The 21,889-nt window shown below is 36.3% G+C and overlaps 1 protein-coding gene across 1 annotated transcript in view; it reads left to right on the top strand.

The window, feature by feature from the left end:
• Positions 1 to 12,120, top strand: part of LOC135127541 (glutamate receptor ionotropic, kainate 2) — a 355,107-nt gene extending 342,987 nt beyond the window's left edge. Inside the window, exons 13-16 of the mRNA XM_064053980.1 lie at positions 3,646 to 3,843; positions 8,257 to 8,647; positions 10,451 to 10,704; positions 12,007 to 12,120. Coding sequence (XP_063910050.1) covers positions 3,646 to 3,843; positions 8,257 to 8,647; positions 10,451 to 10,704; positions 12,007 to 12,072 — 909 coding nt within the window. The 3' untranslated portion in view covers positions 12,073 to 12,120. The remainder of the gene's footprint in view (positions 1 to 3,645; positions 3,844 to 8,256; positions 8,648 to 10,450; positions 10,705 to 12,006) is intronic.
• The last annotated feature ends 9,769 nt before the right edge of the window (positions 12,121 to 21,889 follow it).

Here is a 21,889-nt window from a genome sequence, read left to right as displayed (position 1 = left end):
TCCATGAAAAAAACACTTTTAACACTATTTTGAAAAATGTTACTAAATTAGATTCTCATTTTTCTTCGTTCTTGAAAAAAATTTACTCTTCGAAATCTGCAAGTAACTCTCTAGATGATTCCTGTTTTTTTAGTTTAAATAACCCCACTTTTCGGTACTTTTTTGAAGTTTTCTTAAAATTTTGGTTTTCATTTTGTTTTCGCTGTCTGAAAGGTAATCGAAAAAGATTTCAGATTCGTAACCTATGATAATAAAGAGAATCCTCTAGATTCTCTAAAATTACTCTGGTAAATAAAGTCTTTCTTAGTTTTTTGTGAAAATTTAAAAATTTTTGATTGCCATTTTTTGCTGTTTGAAAAGATAATAGTGAAAAACGGGTCTTCGGATACATCATAAACGGCGAAATCTCTATTTGGCGCTACCTCATTTTTTTGGAAATTTTTTATAAAATAGATTCTCATTTTTTTTTAATTTTGAAGTCCTGTTGGAAAAAAAAAATCGAAATATGCAGGTAATTTCTAGATGGTCCGAACCTTTTCCGTTTAAATAAAGCCACTTTTCCATACTTTTTTGAGCATTATTTCAAATTTTTGTTTCCAATTTGTTTTATCTGTTTGAGTAGTAATAGAAATAGATTTCAGATTCGGAACCTACGGCGAAATTTTTGTATGACAATAGAGAGAAATCTCTACCCTTAATTTTTTTAAAGTTTTTGAAATTTTGATTGCCATTTTTTAAGTCCCTATTTCGCAGAATCTTATTTCACTGAGATATAGTAAGTTTTAACACTTGTTTTGGAAACTATTTGTAAATTAAATTCCCATTTTTCTTCGATGTTTGAAGGGCTGTGTTAAAATTTGTTAAAATTTAAAAAAATAATATCCTACTTTTAAAAACAACATTATTTTCACTAACGTAGAACGAACATACATTGTTTAAACAGGATGCAAATATATACAATACAGTTTATTTTTTAAATTCGATACTATTTTGCCAACTTGTTCCAAGTTTTTTGAAATTTTTTAGCAAAGAATTTGTCAAAAAAAATCACAATATACTAATTTTGAAAAGATAATAAGCAGAGGAGGTATTGTAATCGAGTCCGTCGGCCGACTCTCTACTTTTACGTTGTCTCGACCTTTCATGACCCCTAGAGTACGAAGAAATAGCTCTCCCATTTCCGTCTGTCTGCCGTCCGGGATTTTTATTAGGCAGATAATCTCCGAAAGTACTGGGCCGATTGTTGTCAAATTTTGTATTTATATTAGGGATATCATGTAGATGGTAAAACACTAACCAAAATTTATCTAATCATCCTCACCAATAATGTGATGACGTCAAAATCGTACATAGTAAATGGGTTTTAAAACGTATAAAATAACATAGTCCTACACATGTAGTTTATGACTCCGTTTTGAGATTTTACCCAAAATATGAATATTTTTGGAAAAAAAATCAAAAATATAAAACAACATATTGCAATTTAATTTTGAATAAAAAACCGAATGCTTTGAAATCTTGCAGTTAGTTTACAGTTATGATAAGCATAATAAATTTTTAATCAAAATATATTTACTTGTCCCTTCCAAAAAATTGATGAGTTCAGTTCAAAATTTTGCCGAATAAATTCTACCCAAAATGTGCACAGTACGATGAGGAGTTTTTATTTGTGATTTATCATTACATTCATATTTTTTAGATCCCCCCATTTTCTCAGAGGATATGTCATTTAGCAAAGTTAGTCTTATCTTACCAAGGACTAGCCCCACCCACCCGCCCTCTGTTCTCTTAGAGGGTATTCCTTTGCCAAAATAAGTTTTATCTTAGCAAGTACTAGCCCCGCCCACCCACCCACTATTTTTTCAGGGGATTATGTCATTTGCCAAAATCAGTGGGTGGGTGGGGCTAGTCGTTGGTAAAATAAGACTAATTTTGCTAAATGACATATCCTCTGAGAAAATAGGGGGCGGGTGGGCGGGGCTAGTGCTTGTTAAGATAAGACTGATTTTGCCCCTATTAATCTTCTAAAACTTGTTAAATTTAAAAGGTGTTAAATTGCAAATTTCCATAGTAACGAGTTAAATCCTAAATCTAATCGGGTGTTTATTTTTATATTTTTGCTAAGAGTTGCATTGCTAAAAAAATTCAAAAATTGTGGAACAACATGGCATAATTTCAAAAATAAATTATGACTGTAGAGCCTAGGAACGGGCAAAATGAGGATATGTAAAAACATGTACCGGGTGTTTTATTTGAATAAACAAGTTATAGTCGAAAATAAGTTTACTCTATGCTGCTCAAAGAACCCTAAATGCTGATTTTTTTATTTAAAATAATAAAAATAATGAGATATCAAAGACCGCACCCTGTATATAAAAAATCCCTTTATTTTTTCCCATTTTCCTCTATTTTAACCACTGCGTTCTTCGTCCGCCTCTGTGAATTTCGTTGATTTTTCTACCTTGGTTATCGTTCCCGATATTTTTTCTGGGTTCATTTTTTCTATAGGTTCGTATTTCTCTTAATTCTTCGTTTCTGATTTTATTTCTTTATTCCAATTCGTTTATTCTTCTTTCTTATAAACTGGTATTATTAGATTATTTAATCCCATTCCTTTGCTGTTTTGAGGGTATTCCATGCATTTTTAATATTTGTCCTAACAATTCCTTTCCCTCGTCTTCCAGCCACTTTAATTTCTCTGTACATCCTTTCCAAATGCTTTCTAGTTCTAAATTTTTGTATTGCTAATGCAATTTCTTCATTTGATGTTTTTTTTATATATATATTTGTTCATTCCTATTTTTAATTACTTTTATTTCTGTTATTTTAGCTCCTTTCATTCTTTTTATTCTTGTCCAAAATTTTCTGTTGTAGACTTTATGAATTTCCTCCAAATTTATTCCAGGTTCTCCCTTGGCTTCTAAGACCACAGTTGTTCTTTGAGCACTATACTCTAAAATTATTTTTAACTACACAGGGTGCTCTGTTTTTAAGACGTTACACCTAGTACATTTGCACATATTTTGATTGGCCTCTTCTTAGGCTTTACAACCCCGGTTTATTTTTGAAATGTTTTTGCAAGCGGAATTTACAAAAAAAAATCACACCAGAGTTATTATACGCTGATTTTCTTCTTTCCACTTTTGATTCCGTAGTACTCAACTATGAGTTTATGATTCACTCCTATTTCTGTTTTCATTCTTGTGCGCATCTTTTAAAATGTATACAAGGTAGCAGGGAACAGATTTATTGAAATTCTGTAAACGCCGTTGTTTTTAGCTTGAAGGTGGAAGCTTAATTTACTACGTGATGTATGTATATTTTTTTACAAATTCTGTGATTTTAATTATTTTGTAAACAAATATTTATTTTTCACAAATTTTCAGTTTCGTCCCACAGTTGTCGCCCCTCTTACGACTACCCCCGAAAGCAGTGTCGCATTCCGCAGCCGCCCCCGCGCCTTAGCTTAGCCCCGATTTTCTCCGTAGAGTCCCCGAAATGATTTAATAGTGCTATAATTGCTTAGCTGTAGAGTGTGCATAATCGTAATTCACCCTCTTCTAGTCTAGCAGTGTTACAGATAAGCAAACAGCGCCTCGTCGCCTCACAGGGGTGGATATATGTTGGTAATAAAATCGGTTTTAGGCAACGTCTACGAGGATTGTAGGCGGTATCTGGTGGTTTTTTACTCTTATAATAATCTCGTCGTACACCGCAAATTTGGCCGCCTTCCTAACGGTGGAACGCATGATTACCCCCATTGAGAGCGCCCAGGACCTCGCCGACCAGACTGATATAGCGTACGGAACTCTCGAAGGAGGCAGCACTATGACGTTTTTTAGGGTGAGTCTGATTTTATTTAATCTTTTCGTAATCGCTGGCTCGTTACGGGGCGGACGGGTCAGGAGGCTTTCAGTGGGAAAAAATCATTTTTAGGAGAGAAAACGGGTCGGATGTGGTCGTGGTGGTTTAGTGGTAATACGACGGACACGAAAAAAATTGGTCGAGGGTTATTTCAACAGAACTTTCCTCGCATTTGAAGTAAAGCCCAATAAAGCTCGCATCTTTGAAAAGCTATAAAATTTGAATTTGCGATTTTTGTTTTTTATCTCTATAAAGTAAAAACCGGAAAATCGAAAATCGAAAAATTGAAACACAAAATGTTCAACATGGAGTCATAAACCACACGTACAGCAATTTCTTATTTTATAAAAAAAAATTGGTTTCCGTTTTACAAGCAGACAGACGGAAACGAGGGACCTATTTTTTCGTACTCTAGGTATCACGAAACCTCGAGAAAACATAAAAGTAGCTTACGCTCGCTTTATTAGTGGCTTTTGCTTCTCCGAATTTTATCAACTCCTCACCAAAATTCTAAGATCAAATAAAAACTAAGCGAGCGCCAGATAAACCCGCCCATAAACCATCCTTCACGAAGAATAACAATAACAATCCCAGACCTTTATTGCAGTTGCATTACGCCAAGAATGCGATTCCTCTCGCGTACGCGCTGCCATAAATCTCCCCCAGAGCCATAAATTTTATTGTTGAAAGGATAATACAACATTAATTATTTATAATGAAAAACATGGCAATAAACGCAGCCCGGCTCGATTTAAGAATGGAAATACGTTTTTTCGCGGACTGCCACAAATCCGATAAAGCTGGGAAATATGAGACGTGAATAGCAAGATGGCGATGCATCATCCGGTGCATCGACTTCATCCGCTTTGACAGAAAGAGTATTTTAGTTCTGGGGCGATCGCCGTGATAAGGCCGATTTGAGTGACGGGTGTGATATTACGTTTTTCGACGATCGACAGACTAAACTAATGAACCGATTGCTTTAAATTTGAAACCTCGTGCTTTGTGCGATAAATTTAACCAGCGGAAGATTTGATTTTTCAGCGGGAATTTGTTTCTCGTTTTATTTTGTTATCAGGCGCGAAATGGTCGCGTGAATATAAATCTCGGGCGTAAACGCACACAAGAGATAATAAAAGGCAATAAGTCAAATTTTATTCAGTTCGAGCGCTGTTACAGCTCCTCAAAAAAAAATAGAAAGTGAAAAATCGCACTGTCGATAAATCGCATTTTTCAATATGTTGTGGGTTCGAGGTTCATCAAAGGGGCGTAGTTTTCTCTTTTTTAATTAATTATCGAATTACGGTGGTTTTTAAACGTGCTTCGGCGAAACTGCGCAATTTATGGGTCGTAATTTCACCTATTTCCTTTAAGCAAGTATCTGCGATATTAACGGCTACATTATAACTAAAACGACTATTATTACGGAAGCTAAAGTACTAATAAAGGTGTAAGTAAATTTAATGGAAAGCCCGTAAATTATCATAATTCTGCGAGACTCGCTCGTTCCACTACATTTTTCCAAATTATTATTTAACAGTCCGACGTGCGGTGCTCTCGAAAATCCAGAAATGCTTTTAGAACTAATTACATTTAAAAATCGCCACCGTTAGACGCGTCGCGCTTGTTTTTGATTTTTTTAATTCGAATCGTGGTTTGCACTTTTATGGAAATGAAGAACTAAAACGTGACCAATTCTAAACTCCGGCGAACTCGATAGTGATCTAATATGGTACTCCAGGAGTCATTAAAGTGTGGTAAACACGAGCTTTAGCTAGGGGTGATAGTTAAAATAATAATCTTCGTGTATGGTATCGCCTGCCATTACCATAACTAACCTAATTACACGTTGTAACCAAATAATGTAGGTTTAAAAGTTTGTTGCTTTTGATGCAGCGAAACACCCGCAAAAATTAGAAGATATTACACTATTAATCTAAAAAAAAAACTCAAATCGCTTATTCCATTTCGCTTACAAAGTTATAAGCTATTCTAAAATATTTTAGTAAAGTTTCTAAAGAATCCAATTAATTTTCGAACTGTTAAAACCACATTGAAAAAGTGATTTGCATTCGTTATTATATATATGTAGTATAATTAAAGCAAAACAAGACATTGTTTGCAGAATATTGACGGTATTTAAAGCCCTTTTAACATGACAAAAAAATTATTGAATTATTACTGGCGATTTCCAGAATTTCGTTCCCGACGTTGCCGTTGCTTAGTTTTAAATTTAGTGATAATGAAGTTTAAAATATTTTGTTTTCAACTACAGAAATTTACTTTAATATATTCTGAGCTTTAACTAAAGTAAACGTTATGAAATCTAGTTACTCAACTATAACCACACAAAATTCACGATTTAAAACTTTGGGGACCTCCGAGAATTCTTAAAATACTTTCAAAAACAAAACACAAGATTAAAACGTTAGGGAACCTCAAGATTATTTTAAACTCATAGAAAAACAAAACCTTAGGAACCCCAAGATTGTTTATTTCAAACGGAAAACACTAAGGGACGCTAACATTCTTTTAAAGTGTCTTAAAAATAATGTATAAGGGACTTCCGATAATCCTTCAAATTCTTTCAAAAATAAAACACAATTGGTCTCCGAGATTTTTTAATTTCTTTCATTTTTTTTTCAAAAATAAAACACCCGGGAATCCTGACGGTCTCAAACACTTTCAAGATTAAACCACTAGAGGACACTTTCAAATTCTTTCAAGATTAAAACACTGGTGACCTTGACACACTTTCAAACTCTTTCAAGTTTAAAACATTAGAAGAGTCTGAGAGTCCTTCAAATCTTTTCAAGATTAAAACACTAGGGGACCCCAACAGTCTCCCAAACTCTTTCAAGATTAAAACACCAAGGAACCCTGACAGTTCTTCAAATGATTTCAAGATTAAAACACTCCGTGAGTCTGACACTCTTTTAAACCCTTTCAAGATTAAAACACTAAGGGACCTTGACAATCTTTGATACTCTTTCAAGAATAAAACACCAAGGAACGCTGACGCTCTTTCAAAAACTTTTAAGATTAAAACACTAGAGGGCCCTGACATTTTCAATCTCTTTCATGATTAAAACTTTAAGGGACTCAGACAATCTTTCAAGAATAAAACACCAGGAGACCCTGACACTTCTTCAAACCTTTCAAGATTAAAACTACGTGAGTCTGACGCTCTTTCAAACCCTTTCAAAATTAAAACAATAAGGGGACTCTAAGATTATTTTAAGCTCCTAAAAACAAAACACCACGAGCCCCCGAGATTCTTTAAATTACTTCAAAAGTAAAACACCAGAAAACCCTGACACTCTTTCAAACTCTTTCAGGATTACAACGCTAGAAGAGCTTAACAATCTTTCAAATATTTTCAAGATTAAAACACTAAGGGACTTAGATAAAATCTTTCATACTATTTCAAGAATAAAACACCAGGGGATCTTAACACATCTTCAAACGTTTTCAAGATTAAAACACTCCGTGAGTCTGATACTCTTTCAAACCCTTTCTAGAATAAAACAATAGAGGATCCCGAGTTTATTTTAAGCTGCCCGAAAAACAAAAAACTACAAACCCCCGAGACTTTTTAAATTACTTCAAAAGTAAAAAACCAGGGCACCCTGACACCCTTTCAAACCCTTTCAATATTAAAACACTGAGGGACCTTGACAATCTTTCATACTCTTTCAGTTTAAAACCTTAAAGGATCCTGAAAGATTAAGAGTCCCTGAAATTCTTTGAATTACTTCAAATATAAAACACCCGGGAACCCTGATATTCTTTTAAACTGTCTTAAAGATAATACATAAGGGGCTTCCGAGAATTCTTCAAATTCTTTCAAAAATAAAACACAATAATTGGCCCCCGAGATGTTTTCAGTTTTTTCTATTTTTTTCAAAAATTAAACACTACGGAACCCTAACACTTATTCAAACGCTTTCAAGTTTAAAAAACTAGGGAATCTTGATACTCTTTCAAACCCATTCAGAATCAAAACACTAAGCGACCCAGAGATTATTTTAAGTACTTAAATAGTAAAACAAACATTAACATCCCCTCGAAATCCCTTAAATTACTTCAAAAGTTAAACACTAGGGGACCCTAATATTCTTTCAAACTGTCTTAAATACAATTGTTTTTTTCAATTTTTTTCTGACTTGACTCGATTTGACCTGGCCTGGCCTAGCCTAATTTAATTCAAACAAACCTGGCCTGACTGAACTAGTGTGACCTGACCTGACACTCTTGGATTTTGGCACATTGAACAGTATACTTATAAACAAGATTAACAGTAACGTCATGTTTTCAGTTTGCCGCCTGAGATAGAGTTTAAAATTTAAGATGTAAAATTACTAGTAGTTAATGTTGGGTAAATATTTGCAGGACTCTAAGATCGGCATCTACCAGAAAATGTGGCGTTTCATGGAGAGCCGCAAGCCGCCCGTCTTCGTCAAGACGTACGAGGAAGGCGTCCAGCGCGTCCTCGAAGGAAATTACGCGTTCCTAATGGAATCTACGATGTTGGACTACGCCGTTCAAAGAGACTGCAATTTAACGCAAATTGGAGGACTGCTCGACTCAAAGGGCTACGGGATAGCGACGCCAAAGGGCAGCCCGTGGAGAGACAAAATATCGCTCGCCATCCTCGAGCTCCAGGAGAAGGGGGTGATCCAGATACTCTACGACAAGTGGTGGAAAAATACCGGGGACGTCTGTAATCGAGATGATAAAAGCAAAGAATCCAAAGCCAACGCCCTCGGCGTCGAAAATATTGGTGAGTTTTGAAAAAATATCCCCAGATATGGACGCTCGATCGAGATATTTGCTTTACATCTTTTCTGTGTCGCGGGTTTTTGCGACGGATTCGGGACGTCAAGGTTTTTCCGAGGCACTTTACTTTATTGGCGGCTTTTTGCCACGTCGATAACAGATTACATTAACATATTGTCCGTAATTTAAAAAAAGAAGTCGCTGTTCTTATATACACACGGAGTAAATTCGGTCACTATTCCGGAGTGGGTACGTGAGACCGATTTGGCGCAGAATCGATGCGGACATTTTTCAGCACATCTCCGGGGCGCCGAACGGAAAATTCGAGCGAAATGGAAAAAATAAATATTCGAAGGGAAATTCATCAAGTGCTTTGCTTTTTATTCTTTCGACTAAAGAAATGGGAAATTAAATTATTATTCCGGGAGTTTCCGGAGAAAAAATACAGGTATTCGAGTTTATCATCATTATTCGGAGGAAATAATTTACTGTTATCTTGAACACTCTTCGCTGCTGCTGCTGCGACTCGACTACGTGCAGGCTTAAGCACTTTTTTAATTAATGTTTTTAATCGCGGAGATGCAGTTTTAACTGCAGCAAAAAAGCGATTCTGACATGAAAGGGGAACAGAGATGGATGTTGTTAAGCTGAATATTCCGAAGAGGAGCTTAGAGGGATTAAAAATTAACTGCTTTATTCAGATATTCGCAATGAGTGGATGAAGCACTTAGGGATCCGAAATGTTGAAGCGCAATTTTTTTTAAAGGACGACTGCCGTTTCAGCCAGCATTCACGTAATTTGTTTAAAAGTAGGATCTTATCAAATTCTCAACTCCTATTTTGAAGTCGTCAAAAAATCCACAATCCTCTTACCCTAATGACAACAGAAGCGAACTTTGTTTTCAATGCCACTAACTTTCTTTTATTACTCTGAAATCTGTGTATTGAGGAGGTTCGACAAGAGTTTCACTGCCTCTAAATGACGTACGCCCTGCCGTAATGACCCTCTCTTTTGGTGTCATCAAAGCGAACCAAAATTAAAACCTAATTAACCCGTCATTATCGCATTAGTTGCGTACGTAATACGTCAATCTGCTCCGGGTTAACCAGAAGCTCTGAAATAGCCATCCTATCATAGTCTAAGTAATGGAATCGCTATTTTGCGATATTTAATGAACGAAAATTGTTTTTCTGCACAAAGAGTTGGTGCTGAAACCGAGACGTTAACTTCACTCATACTTACATGAGGTTTCAAGAAAATGTTCAGTGTTCAGTTGCTTTTATTGAAACATCAAAAGCAGTCGGCGCCTCTTGACGGAAAAATAAAACATTTTCGTTTTCTCTGTGAAGAATTAACAACCAAAGATACTTCTCCAGTCACAATATATTTCCAGCATGTTTTTAGTGTCACTTCGTTCACTTCACGAATATTGAAGTTGATGGCGTGACCATTTAAAATGTCAGACTCGATTCTCATTTAAAAATATCAACCAATTTTTGTTAATATGTGATGCTAATATATCTTTGTTTCATTTCTTTCAATCATTTTAACAAAGAAATATTCTGGAGCATGAATTTCTAAAAGCTTTTCGTTTCATTTTCGTAATTTTTCTATTCTTTATTTTTACAGTTATGCTATTTCATAACATTTAAAACTCATTTGCTGGGTACGATTTTGAGGTGACGTCATCACACATTTGGTGGTAATGATTAAACAAAGTTTAGTTAACTAACGCTCAGGAAGTAAAGATAAAAAGGCGAATTCAGGAACTGTAATATTCAACGAATCCTTAAAACATTCTTGCAGGAGGTGTGTTCGTGGTGCTGCTCTGCGGCCTCGCGTTGGCAATTCTGGTTGCCATCCTCGAGTTCTGCTGGAACAGCAAGAAAAATGCTCAAACCGATCGTCAATCTTTGTGTTCGGAGATGGCGGAGGAGCTGAGATTCGCCGTTCGTTGTCACGGCTCCAGACAGAGACCCGCTCTGAGGAGGTCGTGCACGAGGTGCAGTCCCGCCACCACCTACGTCCCGGCGGCGCTGGACCTGCCCCACATCAACGGGGTAAGTAGCAATTAACCCAAAAAAAAACCGTACCTACCCGAATTTGCTTTTATGGGGCGATCTTGCGATGAAAAATCGGAATCGATCCGAGCCCTCTCCAAGTAATTTCTGACTTCGTTCTAGATTAATTGGACGACTTAATGGGAACGAAGTCCCGACTAAGAAAATTTTTAATTCGGAAAGCTCCTGGATCTGTCATGTCTGAAAATGAGCAAGTTTTTTAAAACCTTATTAAAATTCAGGATGCAATATATTCTTTAATGAAGCGTCTAATGGTCTCCGCTTTTAAAAAGCAGTTTGATGAATTTCTAATTATGGGAATACCTCCTCCTTTCTCACTCGAGTGGATTACTCAAACATTATTTATGCTCGCAGCTTGCGAATCTCTTTTATTAATCCCACGTTTTGTGCTCGTATAAACACGTCCCTTTGAACGAAACTAGCGCCAGTTAAAAGCAATCCCTCTTCTGGATTCCAATTATGAGTTAAGTCGGTAAAAGTAAACTGCAATACCGTTGAGAAATCTCGAAGAGAGACTCTAGACAGAGCATCGTTTTCTATGCAGTCGCTCCCCGGAGAAACTTTTTTTTTGAGGGTGAAGTTGGTACGACTCACTCAGTGACAGCTTATTGATTCAGAAGCCACTAGGTGCACGTCTGCTTGTAAAGATATCTGAGACACACGCGGATGATTTATGTAGGCGGGATGTTTTCTAATAAAAAAGTTTAGGTATAATTAATGGCGCTGTCAAAATAGTTTTGGAAAAATTAATTATTTTACAAGCGCTCCAAACATATAGACACATAATAGTGTTGAGAGAGTCGATTTACGATCGAATCGATAGCGGTGCAAAAAGTGCGGCCTGGGATAATGTAAGGGAGAATGGGACGCAATGGGAGAGAACGAAACAAATTCGGATGGGTTGAACCGTGCGAGAAAAAAGTGAATAATTTCCATCCAGCGAATCCATTCTTGTTTAGGTTTTACGTCAATGTAATTTATGGCTCGGATGGCTTTATTTTTAAGACATGACACCGATTTTTTGCCTTTGATATATCGGAGCGTTATTTATCGCTTCGTTTGGGGCGGCGAGATCAGATACCCCGACCGGAACGATAACGTTTTCAATTTTTCCCAACCCTCGCCGACGATAAATAAATAAATTAATAAATATTCTGTGTGATGGGTTCTGGTTAATTTCTTTCAAGATTCCCGCTGCCTCATTTCCATCTCCATTTTTCCACAAAACTTGAACCAATTGGCCCGAAAGCGGCCCGAGTAGTGATCTGGCGTTGTCCCCAGGAGAGCGTCATCATGCCCATGATGGAGCTAAAGAAGTCGCCCGTCACCTACGACGTGGACACTTAGCGGCGACTCTTCGCTGGGGGCACCTCCACGTTCGCGTGCACCTCCAGCGCCATCCGGGACTGCTGCGGCGGGCCGTCGAACTCGCGGCCGCAGCGCGCCGCCACCCTCAACTACCGGGCCACCCCCCAGTGCCCGGACCTGGCGAAGAAGAGCGCCAGCTTGGGCCGCAACGCGGCCTTCTGCCGCGACGCCTGCGACGTCGTTCAGAGCGGCCTACACAAGCACAACGACGTCCCCGATAAGATACTGTGGAAGTTCGATTGTGATATCGGTAGTCCGAACAACCCGGACGTAGTGACGAGGACACTGCCGGACGCTGTTGTAAGTAGGACCACCACCTTGTGATACATAGGTAGAATTTGTAAATTAAATCAAATCAATGGACTGATGTTTGTACCAATTTGAAATAAATTTATTAGGGTTTTTTATTGAGGTTTGGGGGTCGAACGGGGTTTTGGTTCAAGCTGGAGACTGGCAGGAAAGGTGGAGTTTCACGACTAAGTATAAACCGGTCAGGATGGTTTTACACAAAAGTGAGCCATGAAATTTTTTCTTCACGTTGGATGATAAACTGATTCATTGACAAGCTCAAGCGTACAGAGCTAATGATGAGTAAAGAGCGAATTTTAGGCTAAAAAAAAAAGCTTAAAAAAAGGCATCTAAGCCCGAAAAATGGCAAAATAGGTGCTTTAGGCGAGTTTTCGGAAGAATAAATTTTATGCAACGTCTGGTTCTCCTTGAGATCTACCTTTACTTTTTTATGTTACATAATCACGTGTTTTTTTTTAATTATCGACAGAAAAATTTTTCCGTTTGTCTGTTAGGATATTTTTATACCTAGAGAAGGATCTTTCAACATCACACGATGTTAAAATTTGAAATTTCAGTGAGTTTCATTTGTAAATCTTTTTCTATATTTTCGCCTTGTAATACTTTGCTGACAAGTTGGTATATTCCAATCGTTTATACAATTGCTCTACTATATCCACAGACTGATTTAAGGTCCGCCTAATGGTCTCTGATCAAGTATAACTTGTTTTTAAGATGGTAAAATGAGTTTTTATATAAGCCAAATTATGTTTGAGATGCTTTTGTTGGAAACAGTATTGAGCATCGCTGTGGAGTCAAATCCCACAATAATCTAAAATGTTTCATTTAATGTAGAATTACACAACAAAATTATGAATAGCAATAAACGAACCTTTTTTTATACCCTCAAAATGATCCCAATAGTACATTGTCGCTTCAATCCATGAACCCCCTCTTGTCAGAACAGGTTCTCGAGGCAATGGATAATCCAGTAAAGCTTCCCGGAAGGCTACTCTACGATACTCAGAAATTATGTTTTTTATTTCTTGTAGACAAATAAGCAGTGTGCAATTAATATCCGCCCCCTTGGCTCACGACGAATAAAGAAATCATCAGAATTGCGATAGGGTGGGTGGGCGGGGCTTATATTTTGCCTTTTTTTTCTTAATATACATAGCCATCTTTTCACTACAAGAAATTTGAAGCATGGTTAAAATGGTGCCTTTTTTGCAAGGAAATTATGGGGCGAAGTCTAATTACAAAATCGATATTTCCTTATACAAATTTACCATTTTAGACATATTTTAAGTTTCTTATTGTCGAAATAAGTCTACACATATTACGAAGAACGGCAAAATGTAGCCCCGCCCACCCGCCCTATCTCTATTGTGATAATTTATCTTTATTCGTTGTGAGCCAAAGGGGCGGAGCTTAACTGCAAAATCCTTATTGCGGGGCTTCACTTTGCCTTTTTTTAATATACATAGCCATCTTTTCACAACAAGAAATTTAGAACATGGTCAAAATGGTACATTTTTGTAAGGAAATATGGATTTTGCAATTATGGGACGGAGCCTTATTGCAAAATGGATGTTTGCCTATACAAATTTTCCATTTTAAACATGTTTTAAGTTTCATGTCGGGAAAAGAAGTCTACTCATATTCAAACAAAAAGGCAAAATGTAAGCCCGCCCACCCACCCTGCCTCAAGTGTGATGATTTCTTTTTATTTGTCGTGAGCCAAGAAGGCTGAGCTTAACTGCAAAATACTTGTTTCCGTACAAGGAATTAAAAACATGTTTTTGAGTATCGTGTTCTTCAAAGAATACTATGTCATACTAAGAAAAAAAGGCAAAATGTAAACCCCGCCCACCCACCCCATCTCAATTGTAATTATTTTGTTATACTTAGAAACTTAAAATGCATTTAAATTGGAAAATGTTTGTAACGAAATATGGATTTTCACATTAGGCTCCGCCTCTCGGTCTAAGAACGGATGAAAACTTCACTACTATTTAGATCAGAGCAGGTATGGGTGGAGCTTAATCTTTTGCTCTAATTTTTTCTTAATATATCTACATGGTATTTTTTTAATAACACGATACTGAAAAACATGTCGTATGTGGTGATTTCTTGTAGAGAAATAATAAGAATGTTGCATTTAAATTCCGCCCCTTTGGCTCTCGACGATAAAAAAAAATCATCACAATTGAGACAGGGTGGGTGGGCGGGGCTTATATTTTACTTTTTTTCTTAATATACGTAGTAGTCGTCTTTTCAGAACAAAAAACTTAAAATAGTTTAAAATGGTACATTCTTGTAGACAAATATGGATTTTGCAATTAAGCCCCACCCCTCGATTTGACAACGAATGAAGAACTAATTGAGAATTGGCAGGGCTGGTATGGGTGGAGTCTAATCTTTAGCTTTATTTTTTCTTTATGTACATAGCATTCTCTAAACAACACGATACTCAAAAACGTGTTTTTAATTTCTCATATAGAAATAAGGATTTTGCAGTTAAGCTCCGCCCTCTTGGCTCACGACGAATAAAAAAATAATCACAATTGAGATAGGGTGGGTGGGTGGGGCGACATTTTGCCTTCTTTTCTTAATATGTGTAGACTTATTTCGACAGTAAGAAACTTAAAACATGTCTAAAGTATAATGCGAATTAATGGAATTAATTTCACAACTAGTTGAATTGTACAACATTAACATTTATACTTACAATTTTCCCACAGGCTTTACAGAACAATTCGCCGTTTCCCGTTTGAAAAACGTATTTGTTTTTCGTCCATTCCTTTAAATTGTCTTTAACAACGATTTAACTTTGAATATTTTTAAAAATGGCAACAAATACTAGATGATAAACAATTTTTAAAACACTCTACATCTTAGCAGGAACTAGCCCCGCCCACCCACCCTCTCGTTTCTTGCTAGCCCCGTTTTATTATTTTTTTTATTTATTTATTAATGAAAACTAACAGCTTGTTTTATTAATAATAATGCACAACGTTATTGACTACTGGTTGTTATGTTTATTGTCCTAAAAAAATACTTTTATAAAATTACGGTTTTTTTTTCATAATCTACATCATAAAGAATTTTCTAGTTATTTTTTTGGGATTCGCGAAACCTCCGTACATAACGTATTGAAAAGTTAATCCGCCCTTTTCCAGACACCCGGTATACAACTTTCATACATTTGCCTACAACCAAGATGAAAAAGCATTTGCCCTAGAATCCGCTCTTTAATTTGATGACTACATTTCCATGGTCTACCTTTGTCTAGAATCACCCTGAACGACATACCGGGTGTCCCAACGCACCTGTTCCACTCAAATATCTCAATTATTTTAATACAAAAAACTGAAATTTGGCATGTTCAATATACGTAACACAGTCTATTTAACAGATAGATGACTGGCGTCGTATTAGTTTCAGTTTTGCCGAAAATGACATCAACTTTCTTGTTTTTTGTACAAAACGGTATAACTTTTCAATACATTAAATAGTGCCCTTTTTTGTCTTTTAAACGATATATCACATGATAAGATGTTATTTACTTGAATGTAGAAGTTGATGTCGTTTCCGGTGAAACTAAAGCTAATACGATGGCACCAGTCTACTCACATAATAGATTCTGTCACATACATTGTACTCAGTTCAGATTTTTATGTTTAAAATAATTGAGACATTTGAATGGAACAGGACGCTAGAACACTCGGTGTAGTAAATATTAAAACTGTTTTAAAATTGCAACTACCAAATAAAATTGTGAAAAATATTTCAGGTCAACGGATAAACACTAAAAATAAATTTATAATAAAGCGCTGGCAGTGCTAATACAATTCAATTAGTTTATTTTGAAAATTTTCAATGACTGCCTAAAACACGAAAACATTTTCACCGTATGCTATTGTTCTCACAAATATTTTTAATCATCGCATTTATTTGAAATATTTTTCCGGTCAGTGCAGTCCAACAAATAAACCGAAAACAAAAATTTTCCTGAACCCGTCTTTTAATTTTTTATGACCCTGCACGGAATTAAAACTTCTTCTTTAACCCCCGCCGAGCGCCGTCAGCGACCACTCGCCCATACGCCACAAAACATTTTTGCCAACTTTTCAATTAAAAACCAAATCAGCGTCATCCCCAATATTTTCGCAATTATCCTCGCGAAACTTTTAAGCCCCAAATAAACCCGCCACCACAAAAACTAATCTACACCGGCGACAGCATGATTTGCTTGCTCCCTCGCCGCCCCCATCTTCGCAACACAGGTCACGTCTAACCAAATTCGGCGGTGTTCGGCACCGAAGTAAATGGTCTATAAAGATTTTTTGGCAAAGCTTTAATTTTTTATGTGTCATCTATTCTTAAAAGTTCACACTAAGTTACAAATTGTCCGCCCATAAAATATGATAAAGGCCTTTTTATGCTATATTTGAAAGGTCGGGGGCGGCGCCGATAAGGAGGGGCGGTTGGAGGGTGCATCTTGGTACTCGCCGAAAAACGTGCGGGATTTTCGCAAGTTCGGATAGGAAGGAGTAAATATTTTATTAACTGATTTATTTTATAGTATGGTGGCTCCGGTTAGTCCGGTAATTAATTACAGCGACTGAAGTTAAGCCTCCTAAATTATGGACAAAGTAAGATATTATTTCCACTGATTCGGCCGAAGCTCGGTCTATATTTAAAATCCTGGCAGGATTTATCGCCTGAACTTTACTAGGGGGTTGTTTTTATTTATTGCTAGGGCAAGCTGATTTATTTTTTCTATATATATAGTTTCCGGTGCACGGACGACCTCGGCCAATCAATGCAGAACGCAAGGGACACAAAGTTGGCAGCAGCAGGACTACTAAAACTAAAAATAATCATACATAAAATATGTATCAAACATATCGCCCGGAAATAGTAAAAATTGCCCGTTGAACTGAAAATAATTGTCTGTGGAAGTAAAAAATTAACTCGACATCTGTTACCTGCCAGTCTCCAAATCTCTTTCTTATCGATTACTTACCCAAACTAAACACAGTTCATTAATTTTAACTAAGTTCCGTCCATTCCCCTATTTTCACATCATTTCTCATTAACAACCCAGGAAGAATTGTGTTATTCATGTCTGTCTGTGTTAGAACATCGCAATCAAAATTCTTGTTAAACCTTTCATTGTAACTGTTCTTATCAATGTTACAACAATTACGTACGATGTTTTCCGTTAACGTATTAAACTGTTACTTGTTTTAACCCTGTTATCGTAACTTACGAATTCGTATTATTAAGCCAGTTATTGTGATTTGATTATTTTATTCAAGTTTGAAGTTTATTAAATTATAATCTATTTTACTGTAACCTAAGAATTGTTTATCGAATTATTATATTAGTAATTGAATAAATTTTGAAACTACTTGTTAAGGTCTGTCTATTTTTTTTCTCTCACTTGATTAACCGCTTTGTTGCGACGTTCTTTCCGCCAAAAGCACATCTAGCGTGGCATTGCAACGTCGCTGTCTGGCGGATGCGAGATGCATCGCTTAACATGACAAGAAATGCAATTATTCATCTTGATGAAGTTACAAGAACGCCGAAACATGAATCACATGTGTCAAACTCTGCGAGGAAAACGTACGCAGAAGGAAGGTACTTTTTAATGTTAAGAATGACGCTACGAGAGTCACTGTGCCCACAGGTAAGTACGTTAATTATAGAACTATGTATTTTGATTTTTTTTGTGAGTGCCTCAGCTAAAAAGTCAGCACGGTTTCATAGCCTACACGTGTAGGAGTATGTTATTTTGCGAAATTTAAAACCCATTTGTTGCGTGGCGGTACACTTAGCCCTCGAAGTAAAAAATAAAATTTGTTTTTGGTAATTAACAGCCTCCCCCCGGCCCTATAACGTATCACTTAACACCCGTTTTTAATAAAGAGGCGAACCCCGTAAATCCCCGCCATTACTTTCCATTTTCAAACTGCCCCCATTCCGCACACCTCGCGCCATAAAGCAGCCACCCCCAAATGAAACAAAAGCCAATTAAAACGCCCCCTCCAAATAAATTCCGTGCGAGCCCAAATAAAAATAAATTCCGGCGTTCCAGACATGTTATCTTTTCTTATGGTCTTCCAGATCCCATGACTTACCAAGAGCTAAATTATTTTTATGGTCTCATGGCGACCACTAAACGATAACACTTTGGAGAGCATTGATCGGGCATACAAAAACCGGCCGTTAGGACCTCGCCCAACAATACCCAGTTTTGTTCTCTGCGGTACGGAACACTCGAAACTCGGATCATTGGCAATTGAAAGCGGTTTTATGATTTGTGGCGGCGGAATAGACGAAGTGTGTAACTTATGGCGGTAATAAGTCTGGATGGGCTTTATCTAGACGCCGCGCTCAATGGAGTAGCGGCGTTCTTCGGGGGGTTTATCTGGCTTATTGACAAGTGTGTGGTCGTGATTAAATTGATAGGTGTATTGTTAGGAGTTATGCAACCAACAATACGCAACAATTTGAATTCGTGTCACAGTTCAGAGGCGATTATTTTCGCTGGGACTGGAAGTGAGTAATTCTAGTTTGTCTAGTCGGCTTACAGCTTCGCCTACCATGCCCATTGTTCCCCGATCCGTCATCCCGGTTCAAGTCCCAGCTCCTTAAGAGATCGCACTCGGTGCCAGCCGTTAACGCAACAATGCCATAGTTCGGATTGTGAGTCTCGAGACGAAAATAGACAGCGATTCCGGCATAAAGCAAAACTGGAACTGTATTGTCTGGATTCAACACTATTAAAATATTAAACGCCTTCGTCGTCATTAACGTGTTTCGTCAAGTCGGGGCTTAAATAAGTTTGAATAAGTAAGCCAACAGAATTCGCTTCTGCTACATTTAACTCATCCGTAAAGAAGACAAATGTTATTTCCATTGTTCGAGTTTGTGGAGTTTGCATGCGGAATCAGATGCAAACTGGCGGACCGTTTGATCTCGTCGAAAGTTTTTATTGTCGGCTGACCCCCGACTTAATTCTTGAGTCAATTGAGGGCCGGCGCTGCTATCGATCAGCACGCTGTGTTACGTCGTATTGACACCGAAAACTATTTTCTTGGCAAGTTTTCAAAGGGGCGCTTCCGCCCGCGCGATACAACGAAATAAAAATGCGAACTCCAATTTAAACATGGCGATGGAAAGTACACAAAGAGAGCGAAGAATTCGATTCCAGACCTCACGATGCACAATTTTTGTCTAATTACCCGTCTCGAAGAAATGTCTTCGCGTATGGAGGTCGTGTAGGCAAACACAATCGATATTCAGGTCAGGACTCGCGCCGCAAAAAGACGTAAAATTCAATGGCGGTATTAGATATTATTTAAAACCTCTCGCCGTGGAGTCCGGATGAAATTCCGGTTGATTTTTTCTGTTTGTCATGTACTAGTAGGTATGTGTTGATATGAAGACCTTCGTCTGGAACACGCCCGTTCCGGGCTTGATTATATGAAGGCGGCGTGACCTGCATGCTGACCCGCGACTCATTCCAGCGACGAAGAAACTGCTAAAATAAATTTCACTCGGGCGACAGAAATGTGATTGCGGGGCAAACATAAATCAACGACAAAGAGCGTCAATTATTTGGCAGCGGCGATGGGGTTTAGAGTTTTCAGTTGCCGGACAGGAGCAAGAGTTAACGATTTGGCGCAGTCGGGTGGAATTTTATGTGAATATTATTTCGATGGTCAATTTAGCTGAGAATTGTTACTTCCTGAACGTAAGCGATTGTGGTTTATGAAACCGAGTTGAGTTTTTATTTTGGGCATCCAGGTTTTTGGAAAAAAACAACATTGTGTAATAGTTTACAACTTTTCTTTGAAATTTCAAAATCGAATGTTTTGAAATCTTGTAAACGGTTTAAGGTTCTTAGTAGCATGGTAAATCGTTAATCACAGTGTCATTTTTAAATTTTTTTGTCCTATACTTGTAGTTTATGAATCCATGCTGAATTTTAATTCTAATAATTGTTTTTTATTTTTGGAAAAAAAAAATCAAAACTATGGATACGACAATTTTTTGATTTCTCAATTTTTCGGCATTTCAGTTTTGGGATTTTTCAGGTTTTTATTCAATTTATCGATTTGCAATTTTTCGATGACTCAATTTTTTGATTTTTCAGTTTTTCAATTCTTCGTTTGTATTTTTCAATTTGTTTTTCGATTTTTGCAATTTCAATTTCTCTATTTTTAAATGTTTTCACTGAATTTTTCAATCTTCAAATTTTTCGATATTTCAATTTTTCAATTCCTAAATTTCTAAGTTTTGGTTTTTCTATTTCCATTTTCTCGATTAACTTTTGATTTTTTTATTTTTTCATTTCTCGATTTCTCAGCTTTTCAATGTTTAAATTTCTTGACTTTTCGATTTTTCAGTTTTCCAATCCTTCAGTTTTTCATTTCTCGATTTTTCAGTTTTTCAATTTATCAGCTTTTCGTTGTTTCAGCTTTTAAATTTTTCGATTTCCAGATTTATAGAGATTTCGATGCCTCGTTTTTTTCGGTTCTCCAATTTCTCAATTTTTTTATTTATCGCATTTTTTTTACTTTAAATTTTTCAATTTTTAACTTTTTAATTTTGAGCGATTCCAATTGTTCAATTTTTCGATTTTTCCACTTCTCGATTTTCGAATTTTTCGGTTTTTTTAATTTTGTATTTTTTGATTTGTCAGTTTTTCGATTTTTTGACTTAACAATTTTTCAATTTTTCGAATTTTAAATTCTTGATTTTTCAATTTTTCAATTTTACGGTTTTTTGAGTCGATTTATAGACTGATTTTTACTTTTTGGCTTTTTCTTTTTTCAATTTTTAAATTTTAGATTTTTTCAGTTTTTCAATTTTTCGATTTTACGATTTTTTGATACGATTTCTTCAGACTCTTAGAATTTTTCGACCTTTCGATTTTTTGATTTCTACCTTTTCTAAAATTTTCCATTTCGTGATTTTTTACTTTGTCGATATTTCAATTTTTCGATTTTTAGAGTTTCAGATTTTTCTATTTTTCCATTTTTCGATTTTTTGATGTTTCGGTTTCCCAATTTTTCAAATTTTCTGTTTTAATTTTTCAATTTTTAAAACTTTAGATTTTTTGTGTTTTCTCGATGTTTGTTTTTCAATTTTTCAATGTTTCTTTTTTTCGATTTCTCGGTTTTTCGAATTCTCAACTTTTCGATTTTTCAAATTTTCGACTTTTAAATTGTGACTTTTCAATTTTTCGATTTCTCAATTTTTGGAGATTTCAGTTTTGGGATTTTTCAGTTTTTTATTCAATTTATCGATTTTCAATGTTTCAGTTTTCCGATTTTTTAATTTTTTGATTTTTCAATTTTCAAGGTTTCTAAATTTTCGATTCTTCGAATTCCCAATTCCTCAATTGGTCGTTTTTTGATTTCCCATTTCTCGATTTCCCGGATTTCAATGTTTTGATTTCTCAATTTTTCGAATTTTCGGTTTTTCA

Source organism: Zophobas morio, unplaced genomic scaffold (genome assembly GCF_036711695.1).
Source record: "Zophobas morio isolate AGI-343-1 ecotype UQ-CSIRO unplaced genomic scaffold, CSIRO_AGI_Zmor_V1 ptg000012l, whole genome shotgun sequence".
NCBI classification, from domain to species: Eukaryota; Metazoa; Arthropoda; class Insecta; order Coleoptera; family Tenebrionidae; genus Zophobas; species Zophobas morio.
Note: the sequence above shows the minus strand (reverse complement) of the source record. Positions and strands in the feature narration are given on the sequence as shown.